The following is a 20,360-nucleotide window of genomic DNA, read 5'->3' as shown; positions in this document are numbered from 1 at the left end:
GTACATCTATAAGGCATAAGGAGATGTAGAATACCTGTGTTCCAGTGCATGGTACATCTATAAGGCATAAGGAGATGTAGAATACCTGTGTGCCAGTGCATGGTACATCTATAAGGCATAAGGAGATGTAGAATACCTGTGCGACAGTGTATGGTACATTTATAAGGCATAAGGAGATGTAGAGTACCTGTGTTCCAGTGTATGGTACATCTATAAGGCATAAGGAGATGCAAAATACCTGTGTGCCAGTGTATGGTACATCTATAAGGCATAAGGAGATGTAGAATACCTGTGTGCCAGTGCATGGTACATCTATAAGGCATAAGGAGATGTAGAGTACCTGCATGCCAGTGTATGGCACAACTATAAGGCATCAAACTAAGGCGATAATCTAGGTGTTCTATACAAGCAATATGCCTCATGCATCCCTCTGTGTCTCCATATAAAATCAAAGGCATAGAGTTACAATATAGTGACATAGTCTCCCATGGGGGTCACGCTACACCTCCATATAACTCGAGGCTAACCCTTGAATGAGCTGCTTTTTTAGGTCAGTTTATTTATTTATGTTTTTAAGAAGAAATATTAGAGCTCCACATAAGCATTATTATTTATGAAAGACAGTAAACATTTCCAGATCTCTTGAAAGTATAGTCTTTTATAGATGCTGTTGCCTTATATGTAATAATGTTATATAACGTCAATGTTTATGTGAATGTGTAGCATATTCTGATCTATAGCTGCCTATATGGAAGAGCATTTGTTTAGTGTTTTCTTTGACAGGAAACTAAATGCACTGCATAAAATGTAGGCATCTGAACTGTGTTCTGTCAAAAAAACGGGAAAAATATCCTTCGCTAGCCTTTATCTTGCTAATATTTTACATCTGCAGAACGTCTGTAGGGAGTCAATCAGGATGAAGCCGAGACACACAGGTGCTGACTGCATGGCGATGATACGCCGAATACGAAAGCAAGAAAAATGGGAGAGATGGGTGGATTTTAGCAATGGCTTGTGTGTAACGGGAACACTGCAGAACTGGCACATTTAAAACAACAACATAGGTGCATCTATATATTTATATATATATATATATATATATATATATATATATATATATATATATACATGCTGTAAAGTAAATGAATATTTTTTCAACAGCAGGGAGGGCTGTAGCACCCAGCATTAATTTACCTGCATTTAGAAGGTGAGATACCGATAGTGACTCCTTATTATTACCTGCAAACTGCTATTGACTCCTGCAATAAAAGACTCAAGGAAAGCCCAGACCCACAAGTACTGAAGCAAAGCAAGCTGGGGCAGAAGAGAGAATCAGCCACACAATCATGCCCTAGTCCAAGGTTTCCCAACCAGGGTGCCTCCAGCTGTTGCAAAACTACAACTCCCAGCATGCCCGGACAGCCTTCGGCTGTCCGGGCATGCTGGGAATTGTAGTTTTGCAACAGCTGGAGGCACCCTGGTTGGAAAACACTGCCCTAGTCCCTGGGGATTGTAGTTTTGCAACAACTGGAGGCACCCTGGTTGGAAAACACTGCCTTAGTCACTGGGAATTGTAGTTTTAGAACAGCTGGAGGCACCCTGGTTGGGAAACACTGCCCTAGTCCCTGAGGATTGTAGTTTTACAACAGCTGGAGGCACCCTGGTTGGAAAACACTGCCCTAGTCCCTTGGAATCATAGTTTTGCAACAGCTGGAGGCACCCTGGTTGGAAAACACTGCCCTAGTCCCTGGGAATCGTATTTTTGCAATAGCTGGAGGCACCCTGGTTGGAAAACACTGCCCTAGTCCCTGGGAATTGTAGTTTTGCAACAGCTGGAGGCACCCTGGTTGGAAAACACTGCCCTAGTCCCTGGGAATTGTAGTTGTGCAACAGCTGGAGGCACCCTGGTTGTGAAATACTGCCCTAGTCCCTGGGAATTGTAGTTTTGCAACAGCTGGAGGCACCCTGGTTGGAAAACAGTGCCATAGTCCCTGGGGATTGTAGTTTTGCAACAGCTGGAGGCACCCTTGTTGGGAAACACTGCCCTAGTCCCTGGGGATTGTAGTTTTGCAACAGCTGGAGGCACCCTGGTTGGAAAACACTGCCCTAGTCCCTGGGAATTGTAGTTTTGCAACAGCTGGAAGCACCCTGGTTGGAAAACACTGCCCTAGTCCCTGGGAATTGTAGTTTTGCAACAGCTGGAGGCACCCTGGTTGGAAAACACTGCCCTAGCCCCAGATGGTACTGTGCACTGCTCCCATAGCCTCAGCATTTCCTTCAATGCAGTTAGGGATCTGCATGCTTTATATCTCTGTCACTAATTGTAGCAGATCCAGACAGATAATTGCAGTCAATAGCCCACAGTTCACATTGCAGAACACCGGCTTTGCAGACTGCCAATGAGATGGACATGACTTAGTCATGTAACAATGGAGGGGGAAAATTTAACTTTTTATAAATAAATTTGGATGCAACTTGCCCTTTTTTCTATAAGGTAAGCAGCAGCTTCGTGATGTAATGGGGTGCATATGGAATGTACGGGTGAAGCTTGTGTGGTAGAGGGTGTGATGCAAAGGGCAGATGGAATTACCTTAGGTATTTGTGACGCCAGGGCGTGGTTTATCCTCAATACCACCCGAAGGTATACCACTAGATCCTGGGCTAGGCATGTGGGCAATAACGACTCCGACGCCAAGTTTCGGATAGCGGTAGCTTTACTGAGGGTAGCCATATGGTAAAGTCTATACAGTTCAGCCAGGGCCCACGGAGGTGACCAGTGAAGAAGAGACCTTAAGGGCTTGCTGGGAGTTGTAGTTGATGGGGTCAGTTTAATGCAGGCCACGTCGACTTGACAAATGGTGACTGTGACTGACTTGACTGATGACTGACAATACTGAGACTGTGGTTACTTGTAGCTGCTTGTGGCTGCAGACTGGACTTGAGGCTCCTGTAACTCCGGACATTCTCTAGGACTCGACTTGACCTCAGCAAAGACTTGTAAGGAAAGAGAGATAGCTAGCTCCGCCCATCGCTTATATGGGGGAGACTAACAGGGAACCCATAGGTCACCCCTGGGATCACCTGCTCACTGGTACCTCCTGGGTAACAATCACATGACAAGTCACACGGTGAACAGTCTTAAAGTGACAACACTTCACTTCACGTTTTAGGCAATACAGGACCGCATACGGCTGGGGGAGCCAAAACGTATCCCGTATCCCTGCCGTGTGTGGCCCGTATGTAATGTATTTCAATGAGCTACCACGGTTTTAGGTCCGGTGGGTAAACCGCATACGGGGCAAAAAATGAGCCGACCGGGGTCAGCATTTCAGTCCTGTCAGCTCGTTGAAATACATTACATACGGGCCACACACGGCAGGGATCCGGGAGCGCCCGGTTTTAGCTCCCCCCAGCCGTATGCATGCGGTCCCGTATTGCCTAAAACGTGATGTGAACCCAGCCTTACATGGTATAATACATTAAAATTATATTTACATGGGGGGACAGATGCAAGGGGGCCCAGGGGACACTGTGGAGAGGCTGCCTGACAGGGGGCTAACACCTCCCATACTGGGCCACCCCACAAGGGTGTAGTAGATGCACGCTCTATGGCAGTATTTCCCAACTAGGGTGCCTCCAGCTGTTGCAAAACTACAACTCCCAGCATGCCCGGACAGGGCATGCTGGGAGTTGTAATTTTGCAACAGCTGGAGGCACACTGGTTGGGGAACACTGCTTTATGCCCCCAGCACCCTGCGGTGCCTAGACACAGAGCATCATATCACGATCATACATTCAGTGTGCAGCAGCTCCTCTCTTCCCTCCATCCTCGTCTACTGAGGGGACTCCCAGACCAAGGCGCGTCCCCGCGGCACTGGAGCGCGTCCCCGCGGCAGCAGCATCAGCAGCACAGCACAGCGCTCGCTCCCGCGGCAGACCCTCCTCCATTCATAGCAGCCAGGATCTGGATGTATCTCAGCTACTGCAGCTTCTCTGCACCTGCAAACCCGGCATCGTCCGCAGGCTCCGGGCTGGCACTGTCCCCGGCATCCCTTCCAGGTAGACAACAATAAGACTTTGTGCAGGAGACTCCTTCTTCCCATTGTGTCTGGTGGATTGGGAGAACTTAGGAGTCCGGGAGATGTCAGCTCCTCGCCGGCTTGTTGGTTGTGTGTGTGTCTATAGGCTGTGAGCTCTAGATGGCTTCCACCTCTCAGGGGCTCTGCCATTCCTACTTGGCTCTCATGCCTTGCCAGCCTTTCAGTGGCAGTCCCTGTGGTCCCTCTTGTTCTGTGTAGTGTACATGTGTAAAGCAGAAGAATAGTGGTAAAAGGAGCTTGCTGTCAAGTGGGATAGCACATGGTGCTGAGACTGGACATTTCCCAGGTAAGATCGGAACAGTGTTATGGTCCAGAGCAGTGTTTCCCAACCAGACTGCCTCCAGCTGTTGCTAAACTATAACATGCTGGGAGTTGTAGTTTTGCAACAGCTGGAGGCACCCTGGTTGGGAAACGCTGGTCCAGAGGGAGACTGTGATACCTTGTCCTCATGTCCTTCCTCCCAAACCAGGTCTAGAGAACTCAATTCTTGGCTCAGGAAGTGTTTTCTCTCCATGCATGGTCCTTATGGACTTCCCTATGCAGAACCTCTCTAATCATGTTCGGCAAAATAACCCAATTGAAGAAGAGCGACAGTAGCTTCATGGTCCTCATGGACTTTCTTGCAGGCACCTAGTGAGACTATTGGTGTCGCTGGATCTTGCATGCAGTTGAAGTCTACCTGGACCCTGCTCTTTGCATAGCCTGTAAGTCAATGTTTCCCAAGCAGGGTGCCTCCAGCTGTTGCAAAACTACAACCACCAGCATGCTCGGACAGCCTTTGGCTGTCAGAGCATGCTGGGGGTTTTGGTTTTGCAACAGCTGGAGTCACCCTGATTTGGAAACACTGCTGTAAGTTCTCAGTCCTTCTTATCTAAGTGCTTCCCAATAATAATCTTTCTCTCTGTCTCAGGTTTCCTGTTATAAATAACTGGTGCAAGAATGGACAGTAACCTGCTGTTTTGTAGAAGGAAACTAGTCCTGTTTCTGACCATCGTGATGTGGGAGTCATCAAGGTGAGCCGATGTTTCCATGTTGTATATCCCATTCTGTTGCATTGGCTCAATCCCTTACTGCAGTGTTTCCCAACCAGGGTGCCTCCAGCTGTGGCAAAACTACAACTCCCAGCATGCCCGGACAGCTGGAATTGTAGTTTTGCCACAGCTGGAGGCACCCTGGTTGGAAAACACTGCCCTAGTCCCTGGGAATTGTAGTTTTGCAACAGCTGAAGACACCCTGGTTGGAAAACACTGCCCTAGTCCCTGGGAATTATAGTTTTGCAACAGCTGGAGGCACCCTGGTTGGAAAACACTGTCCTGGTCCCTGGGAATTGTAGTTTTGCAACAACTGGAAGCAGCCTGGTTGGAAAACACTGCCCTAGTCCCTGCGAATTGTAGTTTTGCAACAGCTGAAGACACCCTGGTTGGAAAACACTGCCCTAGTCCCTGGGAATTGTAGTTTTACAACAGCTGGATGCACCCTGGTTGGAAAACACTGCCCTATTCCCTGGGAATTGTAGTATTGCAACAGCTGGAGGCAGCCTGGTTAGGAAACACTGCCCTAGTCCCTGGGAATGGTAGTTTTGCAAAAGCTGGAGGCACCCTGGTTAGGAAACACTGCCCTAGTCCCTGGGAATGGTAGTTTTGCAATAGCTGGAGGCACCCTGGTTGGAAAACACTGCCCTAGTCCCTGGGAATTGTGGTTTTGCAACAGCTGGAGGCACCCTGGTTGGAAAACACTGCCCTAGCCCCATTATATCCCATTCTGTTGCACTATATCCCATTCTGTTGCATTGGCTCAATCCCTTACTGCAGTGTTTCTCAACCAGGGTGCCTCCAGCTGTGGCAAAACTACAACTCCCAGCATGCCCGGACAGCTGGAATTGTAGTTTTGCCACAGCTGGAGGCACCCTGGTTGGGAAGCACTGCCCTGCTGAGTTATTGTAGCCGGGTTTTAGATGCTAGTCATGCTGGTATTTTAATTCTTACACATCTGACACTGGCCCTTAGCAATGGAGATCTCCATGGAGCACTATGCTTGGGAAAGTGACATAACTCTAAAGAATGTGGGCTTCGGTAATGTTACAAGAACACAATGCCCTCAAGCTGTTATCTGTCGGGAGCAGTGTTTCCTATTGAGTATGTGTTCATTATCCACTGTAAATGGCTTTCACCATATTATACTGCGGCCCAGTCTACATGTGCACCACTAACTTTATTTACCCGTATGCAATGTATGAACGTGCAAGGAAAGGTGTCTGAAATTACTGTCATGCTACGTGAGGTTACTATAGTATTTATTCGAAACAGTCTTGTCCCTGGAAAAGTAGACAAAATATCTCTACCAAGGACCTCTAGGTGGCGTTAGTGTACAATGCCAGCTCCAACACAAACAGTGGCTGCTTTTATTAGGCAACTTTTTTGCTCATTGTTTTGTTGGTTTATAATGGCAACATAAATACATAGCAAGTGTTTTCTTTGTGTTCCAGCTTATATTTATCTGCAATGTTCCTTACACATATTTAGCAAAGGGGATCATTTAGACCTTCTTTGTGAGGCTTTATGAATTGCTCAATTCCTTAAAAAAAAAAAATCTAAAAATGTCCAAAATATCTCAGCTGAGCCCGGAACATTAAATGTAATTAGCATTTTATTATGGTTCAGAACAGAAGGCACAGCCTGTTATTTTTATTCGTACTTATTTGCAAGCCCACCTTTTTTTTTTATTTCGGCTATTTTGCATATTTACACAAGCTATAGGATGCTTAGGACGTGTGTTTAAGTAACAGGAAAGTTGGTATGAGATTTTTGCAAAACATAATTCATATACCAGATATATAATAATGATGATAATAATAATAATAATAATAATAATAAAAATAAAAACAATAATAATTTAGTTTCTTTAGCCCCTTTTTTCTTATCTTTTTCCATGGCAAGACCTCATATTTATCACCGAAATCTACAACAATAATAATAATAATAATAATAACAACAACAATAATAATCATTATTTTGTTTTTCTTATCTTTTTCCATGGCAAGACCTTATTTTTATCACCGAAATCTACAACAATAATAAAAATAATAACAACAATAATAATCATCATTTTGTTTTTCTTATCTTTTTCCATGGCAAGACCTCATTTTTATCACCGAAATCTACAACAACAATAATAATAATAATAATAACAACAGCAATAATAATCATCATTTTGTTTTTCTTATCTTTTTCCATGGCAAGACCTCATTTTTATCACCGAAATCTACTCCTTAGGATTTCCTTTTTATTTTTGCATTTTAAATATATAATAAATAGTATTTTAATAACTTTATTCAAGGTAGAGATGAATCTAGAGATGCGTTACCAGACAACAACATTTCCGTCTCCCTTGAATGCCACACTTTTATTTTTTCAAAAGTATCAAAATCTCTAGCTATATCTCCATCATCATAAACCCTCACCTGTTTAAAAAGTAGTAAATATATTATCTAAACTTTATGCTTTTATTAAATATATTGTACAGTGAAATTTTAGTAACAGACACACTTTTAGCAGTCATGTATAGCATTCTGTAATCACACATGATCATTACTGTATTACTGGTATTGTGCCATTGATCCTATACTGCATTGTACAATAAATATCACTATAAAATATATTGTTATGACTCTTCATACTAAGGTGATTTGTGCCCCCCACCTTCTCGTGTAATAATTTGCTAAATCATCCAACAGCGTTGGCTTTACTCATTCGTGTTATATGTCATACATCATTTCCCATATGTTAACCCTTAACATGTATTTATTCCTGTACAGGCAAGTGTTAGCAGACAATGTAATGGATGATGATGCAAAAAATAACATCACCATATTCACAAGAATTCTAGACAGACTCCTGGATGGATATGATAACCGTCTGAGGCCTGGATTAGGAGGTAATATTTCGTGAATTTTAGATATATGTTTTATTATAATATCACTGCGCAATATATGGATTTAATGCATGTGCTCTATGGATCTCCAGCTGGTGTGCAATGGCAGGAAAAGCTTGTAAATGTTGACTCTAAGAACAGGACGGCAAACCTATAGTGCTAGTAAAAGGTGAACATGACTATACATTTAGCACTTCTACAACTTTGTACTCACTGAATTAAGGAAAAGCTGATTTTAGCCATTGGTTTCTGTTGAGATTAATACGGTATATGGGGGCATATACATAGAAAGCCATCGACTTCACTACTATATCATAGTAGGGGACTGGTGAGTATTTGCTTCCTCACTATACTTCTGTATGTGTATTATTGCCCATTATTTTGCTTTCTATAGTCATCAGTTGACACTCTGTATATGCTGATGTATATTAACTCTATAGGTGTAACTGTGGCCTCAACGGAAGCATTTAATCCGGATTCTGTCATGTATAACTGAAGAATGCATATAGCATTATTTTGCCTTACATCATTTTTATGTAAGAGAGTGATGTGACACATTCATCTCAGCTACACCTATACTGCACATTCTCCCTTAGGGTAATAAAAAAGTAGCATATGTTTGTCTATGTATCACTCTTTTTTATTCAGCTGTTTTAATATTTACATTTTTGTAAAGAGCTTTTGAATTACTATTGTTGGGTCAGAACCAGCATTGTACATGTCATTTACACTTAGCAATTTGAGTATAACATTGTAGAGAAGCAATCTAACAGTAGGAAATCTGAAATTGTTAATGTGTGAAGTGAAGTTTAATTTGGGGTCTTCTATGAAACGGAATGAAATTATATTGTGATCAGTAGGTCTGCTGCAGTGTAGACAGTCATTTTTCCTTTTAGCTTTGACATGCTTTGGCAATGGTGTTAAGAAGTCTGTAGACTGCAGTAGATCTTGCTCTAGAACCTTTTCTTCAGGTTTCATCCTTTTTTTAAGTTAAAATGTTATATGTTAAAAATAATAGTTATGTTTTGAGATAATGTATGTTGTTTGGTAACTTAAAATCCTGGTTTAGGGATTGTTTTTAAGGTAAGTGTCCTCAGTTTGGGGTAAAAACAATAAAATTGTGTAGTCATCTGTCTCCATACGTGGCTGCCATTCCTACAGTGCCCAGTCCAAATGCACAGCACATCCTGGAAGTGTCCCTCAACCAATTACTAGCCACAGTGGTCACCTGTCTCACCCAATGATTGGCTGAATGGGCTCTTCCTCGTGTCAGTACCGAGACCAGGATGTGTTGTGCAGTAGGATAGGGCACCATTGGAACAAGGTCAGTGAGGGAATCAAGGCAGGTGAGTACACATTTCCTTTAGTTTTTACCCAGACTGAGAACATTTAACTGTAAAAAAAAAAATTCCCAGACAATCCCTTTAAATGTTAAGATGGTGTGGAGTCAGAAGTGGATATAAAAGGAAGGACTTATAATAAACTTCTTCTTCCTGCTGGATCCACTTCTGGCTTTGGCTTAAAAACTGCAGTGGCAGTTTAAAAAAAAAATGCTGTGTGTAACACCAACCTTATACAGATGATGAAATGAAGTCTTATTACAGTCATCAAAAATTGGCCTTAGGCTAGAGCTACACTGAGAAATTGTGTAGATTTGTTGATTGTAGACAACTAAGGTTGTGTTCTCTCACAGTATTTAGTCAGAGTCAAACTCACTCAGAGGAAATTATGTTGGTAAGACTTGACACCTCTTTCAGCATTTTTTTGACCAAAATAAGGCCCATAGTGAGGCTCAAAATAATCTACTGCTTATTGTAGCTTGAAAGTTAAAAGCAACCAGTAGCTCCCCAAAAAGTTTCCTATCTGAAGGCCTGTTTCACGCACACAGTTCTATTAGTTTCTCTAAAACCGCTGCTAAAAACTCTTTTACATTTTAAGCTTTTTCTTTAAAGCACGATTTTATGTGTTGATGGTGTTGTTTGTTACATTTGTAAAATGCATTTTCTTCTGATATTTTTGAAGTCCTGTAGAGAAAATTATAGAAAGAAAAACCCTACTTAGAGCATGGTGCATAAAAAAACAAAACAAAAAAACAAAAGAACAAAAACATCAAAATGTCTCAAAAACAAAACAAAAACTGCTGTGTATGTGATTTTTATAGCAGAAAAGTGCAAAAAATCCAGACAAAGACCATTTGAATTCTATATATATATATAGATATATATATATATATATATTAGTGCTGGTACAGAAATGGAGTGAGTGACTGATTCATGCAGCAATAAGTTGTGTTCAAATCTGCCTCAGAAGTTTAACAAGGAGCCTTACGAAAATGCTGAAAACAATAAAGGGGTACTCCGGCGCTTAGACAGCTTATCCCCTATCCAAAGGATAGGGGATAAGATGCCTGATCGCGGGGGTCCCGCCGCTGGGGACCCCCGTGATCTTGCACGCCGCACCCCGTTAAAATCAGTCCCCAAAGCGTGTTCGCTTCAGGTCTGATTACTGTCGATTACGGGGCCGGAGTGTTATGACGTCAAGGCTCTTCCCCATGTGATGTGACGCTCCTTCCCCTCAATGCAAGCCTATGGGAGGGGGCGTGACGCCCCCTCCCATAGACTTGCATTGAGGGGCGAGGCGTGACATCACACAGGGGTGGAGTCATGACATCACGCTCTTTCTCTCGCGTGGTTGGGATCCGAAGCCTCCAGCGTCTCCAGAAGCCGTTAAGGTGGGTGTTTCAGCCAAGATCACGGGCTTCCCCAGCGGCGGGACCCCCGCGATCAGGCATCTTAGGGGATAAGATGTCTAAGCGCCAGAGTACCCCTTTAATGTCAGTCAAGTCCATTGGGCACTTTTTGTATCTGACATGTAAGAAACCTGGCTGTGCCATTATTTTTGTTGTTTTGCTCCTTCGATAGAGCAGATAGATGGACAATATGACCCTGCCTGTGTTATATTTACCCATTGTATGTACAACCAGCACTATAACTGTTTCTATAGCCATCTTCTACTGGTTGTAAGCTTTGCTGGGCAGGGAGGCATTCTTTGCCTTTCTTTCAGTATTTGTAACTTTCATAATCGTTTTTACCTACCTTTTTTATGTTTTCCTGAATTTTTTTTTTTCTACTAACAAAGTTTGTATGGTATTTTATTCGGAAATGTCTTCCACTTAGCTGCATAATGCCTATAATAATGTGCTACATGTGCTCTACTGCACTATTGTAACTATTAGGTCATCCAACACTTAGGATCATTAAGTATTCTTTATACGGAGGACATCATTATTTGTATTTGTTAAGCCTGAGGCACATGTATTTGTTATGAGAACAAGGTTTGCATTTCCATTGCTTACAGGCTTTACTATTACAGTATAGCTTCTAGTAGAGATATGTTGTTTTTGTTCTACTGATTTACTTGAATGTATATTTTTCTTTCGAAAATTTTACTTAATTTTTACTAAATGTTTTATTTTTAATTGTTAACTAACTAAATAAAAAAATAAAAATAAAAAAAAACTATTTGTATAGACTTTTTTCCCCTTTATTTACATATGTTAGAGTTGGGAATAATTTTAAGAAAGACAATTTTTTTTATGATTGACTGCTGATTGGTGTTTGGTATTCTGTATGGATACATTTAGTAATTTTACTCTATATAGCTATTATTTGATAGGATTCCTTATTGCCATGTGACAGAATGTGGCAGTTAGGTCGTTATAAACCTCTTCAACAAGTCTCTTAAGAATATTCAGGCGGTGTTAATCATATGGCTAATCATGTTGCTAATGCATGAATTCGGTATACATCTGTTAAATACATGAATCCATGTAATTAAAACAATCTATCATATTGCGCAAATGTCACCCATCTCCACATTAACCCTTGCATTCTATCGGATGATTTTGTCATGTTTCCTAAAAAAAAACCTTACAAATAAAAGTACTGTAACTAATATCGTTTAACACCATAACTTACACATTTAACCCTTTAATGACCTATATTGCCCTTGAGGACACATTCTTTTTTCCTCTTAGCATTTTGTGAGACGTAACTCTTTTATTTTTCCGTTTACAGACCCTTTTTGTGCAACCAATTTTCCTTAGTAATGTATTGATATTTTTTTACTATAAATGTATGGCACAACGAATAATAATTATTGGTTGTGGCATTTTATGGTAAAACTGACATGTTTTCTTTATTTTGTGGATCAATATGATTAAAACCATACCTGTGTTGACATGCTTTTCTATTATTGCACTACTTTAAAAAAAAGTTTTAGTAAGAAAATAAATATGCTTAACATTTTCCTATTCTGACCCCTATAACTTTCTATTATTTTTAGGACTGCAGCTAACGATTATTTTAATAATTGATTAGTTGTCGATTATTTTATTGATTAATCGATTAATCGGAAAAACTTCAAAATGCCAAAAAAAGAGGTTCAGCTGATTTTACTTGAAGAATTATGTACACTGGTCATATTAAAAGTATTCTAGCATGTGATGTGACCAAACAACAGCAATTTTTTACTTTTTTTTTTTTTTTTAAAGTTTACTTCGGTTGCTATACAGGGTCATTATTAATGATCCTGTACAGAAACCAGCGTACATTTGATACTGCTGCATGGGTAACTGTCTGAACTATTAAAATAAAATGTTAATGATTTACTAATATTTAATTGTAATAGTTCAGACAATTAGCCATGTGGCAGTATCAGATATGTAAAAAAATGTTTTTTTTTGTTTTTTTACGATTTTTGTATATAGGAAAAGCAATAGGAAAAGGTGGAGCTAATTTTTATTGGGGGGGCGGTTTATTTACATTTAATTTGTTTTTACTTTACAATTTTTCTATAGCACTCCTATACACATGGGGGTATTTGCAGACTGCAGAGCATTGCACCCGACCCATGTCTGTAGTACAGACACAAGGGTGCAATGCTCTGCACATACCCCCATGTGTATAGCAGTGTATATGTACTACATACACACAGTTTTACCCATGTGGGTATGTGCAGAGCATTGCACCCTTGTGTCTGTACTACAGACACAAGGGTGGAATGCTCTGCACAAACCCCCACGGGTAAAGCTGTGTGCACTTTTACTGATATACACATAGGGGTATATGCAGAGCATTGCACCCTTGTGTCTGTAGTACAGACACTAGGATACAATGCTCTGCACATACTACCATGTGTATAGCAGTGTGCATGTAGTACACACTTACACTACTTTACACATGGGGGTGTGTGCAGAGCATAGCATCCTAGTGTCTCTAGATTACACTAGGGTGCAATTCTCTGCAGATACCCCCATGTGTAGCAGCCATTAGTAGCAGCCCTTCCAGTAGACGGCAGCCCCCACCCTTGTAGATAGCACTCGCTTGCGGCTGTCCTCGGCCCCTTCTCCCGTCCGCATCATGGCGATCTATGGAGGAGCATGTGACATACACGTAACTCTGCTTCCTCCGTAGTGTTATGCTGGGCGCGGGGGAGGAGGTGGAGTGACGTGTGTGTCACATGCTCCTCCATGGGACAGGGATGCGGACGGGAGAACGGGAGAAGCAGGTATCTGTTTTGGGATCGGGGACACTAAACGAGTCCCCGATACTATGCAAATTGCTAGTATTGGCCCGATACTTCAATTCACTGCTGCCGCCCGAAATGTCCCTGCTGCTGCTCTACTCCTAGCGCAATTAGCGCAGCGCCGGGACATGTCTATTCTCTGCTGTTCATCTCCATCGGGTACAGAGATGAGCAGCAAATAATAGACATGTCCCGGCGCTACGCTAATTGCGCTAGGAGTAGAGCATCAGCGGGGACATGTCGGGTGGCGGCGGTGAATGAATGAAGCCTACATGCGGGACATGTCAGCTTCCTTCATTCACTACCGCCGCGGACAACGAATCGGGCGATTATTCGATAACATTATTCGTTGACAACGAATCCCATTATCGAATTAAATCGATTTTATCGATTAATCGTTGCAGCCCCAATCATTTTTCTGTATATGGAGCTGTATGAGGGATCATTTTTTGCATCATTTTGGTGCTCCAATGAGCCCAAAAAAGCCCACAACTGCATTAGATGCCATGAGCAGTATTGACCACAGCATCTGAAAGGTTAATGGTGGACATCAGCAGGACCAATGATGTCACCATTTGCATTGAGGTCCCAAGCGCATGAAGTAGACACAGCACCTGCACTCGATTCATGTTTATGACATACATGTATGTCATGGTGTGCTAAGTCCTAGGACTCCTTGACATACATTTACATCATGGGTCCTCTAGGGGTTAAACATGACATTGAAAACTTGTATTTGTTAAAAAAAAAAAAAAAAAAAAAAAATACTGTTTTACCTGCTTTCCTGCAAAATTGATTACTTGCTGCTATATAGATATATTCATGAAGCCTTTATCCAGGCTTTCCACATATTCCGTAGCTAGAGTCAGTGTTTGGAAAGTTTTATGTTTAACCCCTTAAGGACCAGGCCATTTTACACCTTAAGGACCAGAGCGTTTTTTGCAATTCTGACCACTGTCACTTTAAACATTAATAACTCTGGAATGCTTTTAGTTATCATTCTGATTCTGAGATTGTTTTTTCGTGACATATTCTACTTTAACTTAGTGGTGAAATTTTATGGTAACTTGCATCCTTTCTTGGTGAAAAATCCCAAAACTTGATGAAAAAAATGAAAATTTTGCATTTTTCTAACTTTGAAGCTCTCTGCTTGTAAGGAAAATGGACATTCAAAATAAAACATTTTTTGGTTCACATATACAATATGTCTACTTTATGTTTGCATCATAAAATTTATGAGTTTTTACTTTTGGAAGACACCAGAGGGCTTCAAAGTTCAGCAGCAATTTGGAAATTTTTCACAAAATTTTCAAACGCGCTATTTTTCATGGACCAGTTCAGGTTTGAAGTGGATTTGAAGGGTCTTCATATTAGAAATACCCCATAAATGACCCCATTATAAAAACTAAACCCCCCAAAGTATTCAAAATGACATTCAATAAGTGTATTAACCCTTTAGGTGTTTCACAGGAATAGCAGAAAAGTGAAGGAGAAAATTCACAATCTTCATTTTTTACACTCGCATGTTCTTGTAGACCCAATTTTTGAATTTTTGCAAGGGGTAAAAAGGAGAAAATTTTTACTTGTATTTGAAACCCAATTTCTCTCGAGTAAGCACATACCTCATATGTCTATGTTAATTGTGCGGCGGGCGCAGTAGAGGGCTCAGAAGGGAAGGAGCGACAAATGGTTTTTGGGGGGCATGTCACCTTTTGGAAGCCCCTATGGTGCCAGGACAGCAAAAAAAAACACATGGCATACCATTTTGGAAACTAGACCCCTCGGGGAACGTAACAAGGGGTAAAGTGAACCTTAATACCCCACAGGTGATTCATGACTTTTGCATATGTAAAAAAAAAAAAAAAAATGTTTTACCTAAAATGCTTGGTTTCCCAAAAATTTTACATTTTTAAAAAGGATAATAGCAGAAAATACCCCCCAAAATTTGAAGCCCAATTTCTCCCGATTCAGAAAACACCCCATATGGGGGTGAAAAGTGCTCTGCTGGCGCACTACAGGTCTCAGAAGAGAAGGAGTCACATTTGGCTTTTTGAAAGCAAATTTTGCTCTGGGGGCATGCCGCATTTAGGAAGCCCCTATGGTGCCAGAACAGCAAAAAAAAAAACACATGGCATACCATTTTGGAAACTAGACCCCTCGTGGAACGTAACAAGGGGTAATGTGAACCTTAATACCCTACAGGTGTTTCACGACTTTTGCATATGTAAAAAAACACATTTTTTTTTACCTGAAATGCTTGGTTTCCCAAAATTTTTACATTTTTTTTAAAAGGGTAATAGCAGAAAATACCCCCCAAAATTTGAAGCCCAATTTCTCCCGATTCAGAAAACACCCCATATGGGGGTGAGAAGTGCTCTGCTGGTGCACTACAGGTCTCAGAAGAGGAGGAGTCACATTTGGCTTTTTGAAAGCAAATTTTGCTCTGGGGGCATGCCGCATATAGGAAGCCCCTATGGTGCCAGGACAGCAAAAAAAAAACCCACATGGCATACTATTTTGGAAACTAGACCCCTCGGGGAATGTAACAAGGGGTAATGTGAACCTTAATACCCCACAGGCGATTCACAACTTTTGCATATGTAAAAAAAAAAAAAAAAATTTACCTAAAATGTTGGTTTCTCAAAAATTTTTGATTTTTAAAAAGGGTAATAGCAGAAAATACCCCCCATAGTTTGTAACACAATTTCTCCCGAGTACGGCGATACCCCATATGTGACCCTAAACGGTTGCCTTGAAATACGACAGGGCTCCAAAGTGAGAGCGCCATGCGCATTTGAGGCCTAAATTAGGGACTTGCATAGGGGTGGACATAGGGGTATTCTACGCCAGTGATTCCCAAACAGGGTGCCTCCAGCTGTTGTAAAAGTCCCAGCATGCCTGGACAGTCAGTGGCTGTCTGGTAATAATGGGAGTAGTTGTTTTGCAACAGCTGGAGGCTCCGTTTTTGAAATAGTGGCGTACCAGACGTTTTTCATTTTTATTGGGGAGGGGGGCTGTGTTTTTAGGGTACAGTCGCACGGGCGGGGGGTTCACAGTAGTTTCTCGCTGGCAGTTTGAGCAGCGGCAGAAAATTTGCCGCAGCTCAAACTTGCAGCCGGATACTTACTGTAATCCTCCGCCCATGTGAGTGTACCCTGTACATTCACATTGGGGGGGGGGGGGGAACATACAGCTGTTGCAAAACTACAACTCCCAGCATGTAAAGTCTATCAGTGCATGCTGGGAGTTGTAGTTTTGCAACAGCTGGAGGCACACTGGTTGTGAAACACTGAGTTTGGCAACAAACTCAGTGTTTTGCAACCAGTGTGCCTTCAGCTGTTGCAAAAGCTACAACCCCCAGCATGTACGGACAGCGGAAGGGCATGCTGGGTGTTGTAGTTATGCAACAGCGGGAGGCATACTACTTTGGCTGGGGATGCTGGGGATTGTAGTTATGCAACAGCTGGAGACACACTGGTTTGCTACTTAACTCAGTGTGCCTTCAGCTGTTGCAAAACTACAACTCTCAGCAGTCACCGACAGCCAACGAGCATGCTGGGAGTTGTAGTTATGCAACCAGCAGATGCACCACTACAACTCCCAGCATGCACTTTAGCTGTTTGTGCAAGCTGGGAGTTGTAGTTACACAACAGCTGAAGGTACACTTTTCCATAGAAAGAATGTGCCTCCAGCTGTTGCAAAACCATAAGTCCCAGCATGCCCATAAGGGAATGCTGGGAGTTGTGGTGGTCTGCCTCCTCCTGTTGCATAACTACAGCTCCCAGCATGCCCTTTTTGCATGCTGGGAGCTGTTGCTAAGCAACAGCAGGAGGCTGTCACTCACCTCCTGCTGCTGCTTGATCGACGCTGCAGGTCAGTCCCGCCGCCGCCATCGTCGCTCCTGGGGCCCCGATCCCAACATTAACGCCGGGGATCGGGGTCCCCAGCACCAGGGGTGCACGTCCTGCACCCACTCACGTCTTCCGGAAGAGGGGTGGAGCGGGTGCGCGAGTGACACCCGCAGCAGGCGCCCTGATTGGTTGGTCGGTAATCCGGCCGACGAATCAGGGCGATCGTGAGGTGGCACCAGTGCCACCTCACCCCTGCAGGCTCTGGCTGTTCGGGGCCCTCAGAGACGGCCCCGAACAGCCAGTAATTTCGGGTCACCGGGTCACTGGAGACCCGATTGACCCGGAATCGCCGCAGATCGCTGGACTGAATTGTCCAGCGATCTGCGGCGATCGCCGACATGGGGGGGCATAATGACCCCCCTGGGCAATATGCCGCGATGCCTGCTGAACGATTTCAGCAGGCATCGGGCACCGGCTACCCTCCGGCTAGCGGCGGGGGGCCGGGAATGGACAGGACGTACTCCTACGTCCTCGGTCCTTAAGGACTCGGAAACGGGGGCGTAGGAGTACGTCCATTTTCCTTAAGGGGTTAATATAGCTACATGAGCTTCACAGAAATCACTAGGTGGCTATGCATAGGCATATAGGGGGAGATTTATCAAAACCTGTGCAGAGGAAAAGTTGCTGAGTTGCCCATAGCAACCAATCAGATCGCTTCTTTCATTTTTAAAAAGGCCTCTGAAAAATAAAAGAAGTGATCTGATTGGTTGCTATGGGCAACTGCTCTCCTTTTCCTCTGCACAGATTTTGATAAATTTGCCCCATATAGTGTTCACATCTCCTGAGTATTGCAAAAGCCAGTCGTTTCATGGTTTGTGTTGAGCCATGGAGATAAGTATAAGGAAGCATCTGTTTTACCCATATAATTCACAAAGACTTTGGCTGAATCCTATATTCCATACTGTTTGGTAAACCTGTTTGCCTTGATTTGTTCCTATGTTAATGGCTCTCTAAATACATCAGTTTGCCACCTGTTTTCTTCATTTACCCCTTACGGACTCAGGGTTTTTCCATTTTTGCACTTTCGTTTTTTCCTCCTTACCTTTAAAAAATCATAACTCTTTCAATGTTGCACCTAAAAATGCATATGATGGCTTATTTTTTTGCGCCACCAATTCTACTTTGTAATGACATCAGTCATTTTACCCAAAATTCTACAGTGAAACGGAAGAAAAAATCATTGTGCGACAAAATAAAAAAAAAAATGCCATTTTGTAACTTTTGGGGGCTTTCATTTCTACACAGTAAATTTTTCTATTTTTCGGTAAAAATTACACCTTTTCTTTATTCTGTAGGTCCATATGATTAAAATTATACCATACTTGTATAGGTTTGATTTTGTCATACTTCTGGAAAAAATCTTAACTACATGCAGGAAAATGTATACATTTAAAATTGTCATCTTCTGACCCCTATAACTTTTTTATTTTTCCGTGTATGGGGTAGTATAAGGGCAAATTTTTTGTGCCATGATGTGAAGTTTTTAGTGGTACCATTTTTGTATTGATCGGACTTTTTGTTCATTTTTTCATGATATAAAAAGTGACCAAAAATACGCTATTTTGGACTTTTCGGTTTAATTAACGATATGTTTTTATAATTCTGACATTTCTGCACGTGGCGATGCCACATATTTTTATTTTTATTAACACAGTTTTTTTTTAAATGGGAAAAGGTGGGTGATTCAAACTTTTATTATCTTATCCTTATGATCTTTATTAACTTTTTTGTTTACCTTTTTTTTTTGCAGTGTTATAGCCCCCCTCTAGTGGCTATAATACTGCACTAAATGATCTTTTACAGTGATCAATGGTATCTCATAGGATAACATTGATCGATGATTCTGCCGCTTGACTGCTCATGCCTGGATCTCAGGCACTGAGTAGTCATTCGGCGATCAGGGAGGCAGGAGGAAGGTAAGGACCATCCTTGTGTCTGCCAGCTAGCCGGGAGTAGTTTACTTTCATTTTTGATGCTGCGATCAACTTTGAACACCGCGTCTAAATTGTTAATAGCGCTCTATTAGCCGTTGTTAGAGGCCGGGCCCTAACCACTATGACGCAGGTATGCCCTGGGTCCTTAAGTGGTTAAAGGGACCCTGTCATCTCCAAAATCCCACTAAAATACAGTGATCAGAAAATAGTTCAAACAACTCTGATTCTGAATTTGCATATTTTTATCTTTACCTGTTGAAAGCCTGCAAAGGCAACATCCTGATTCATAGAGAGGGCTACTAAGCTTAGGGATGTAATGTAGAGGACTACTTAGGGTGGCGTCACATGTGTTCAGAGAGGCGGCTCAATTTCCCTCCGCCACTGTAGAAAAGCACTGGAAGGAAAATGATCAAAGTGATTGCATTCATTTCAATGAGACAGTTCAGATATATCTCCATCTTGCAGTGTTTCCCTGCCCAACCTTCAGAAATAACTTGGCAGCGCACCATACACAACTGATATAATTTGCCATCATTTGGGGCATCAGTTGTGGCCGGTAATCCGGCTCAGTAAATCTGGCTCAGTACTGAGCAGGATCGCTAGACATATGTGACATCAACAATAGACTCCTCTGTTAGTAGGCTTTTAGTGGGCTTTTAGTTTACTATGTATTAAAGTTGATGTAGGATGCATACCACCCTACATTTTGGATAACCAAAGAGTAACACTTATGATTCACTGTATGAAACTTCCATTTTCACCTGCATTCTATGAGTCTGATTACTTTTTTATTTTAATATTATCACATGATTCATCTGAATATAACAGCTATGTGATTTAAATCGCACCTGAAGGAATAATATGCATGTCGGGGCCTAATATAGTTAGGAACCTGAACG

General features: G+C 42.0%; 1 protein-coding gene across 3 annotated transcripts in view; it reads left to right on the top strand.

The window, feature by feature from the left end:
• The first annotated feature begins 3,909 nt into the window (after positions 1–3,909).
• GABRA2 (gamma-aminobutyric acid type A receptor subunit alpha2) overlaps positions 3,910–20,360 on the top strand; it is a 204,027-nt gene continuing 187,576 nt past the window's right edge. The window contains exons 1-3 of one of the 3 annotated variants that reach the window (XM_056557356.1): positions 3,910–4,059; positions 5,011–5,113; positions 7,915–8,033. In XM_056557356.1, coding sequence (XP_056413331.1) covers positions 5,040–5,113; positions 7,915–8,033 — 193 coding nt within the window. In that variant the 5' untranslated portion in view covers positions 3,910–4,059; positions 5,011–5,039. The other 2 variants (XM_056557366.1, XM_056557375.1) reach the window with 2 other exon arrangements.

Source organism: Hyla sarda, chromosome 1 (genome assembly GCF_029499605.1).
Source record: "Hyla sarda isolate aHylSar1 chromosome 1, aHylSar1.hap1, whole genome shotgun sequence".
Classification (NCBI taxonomy): Eukaryota; Metazoa; Chordata; class Amphibia; order Anura; family Hylidae; genus Hyla; species Hyla sarda.
The sequence above is the reverse complement of the archived record's forward strand: the minus strand, read 5'-3'. Positions and strand labels throughout refer to the sequence as shown.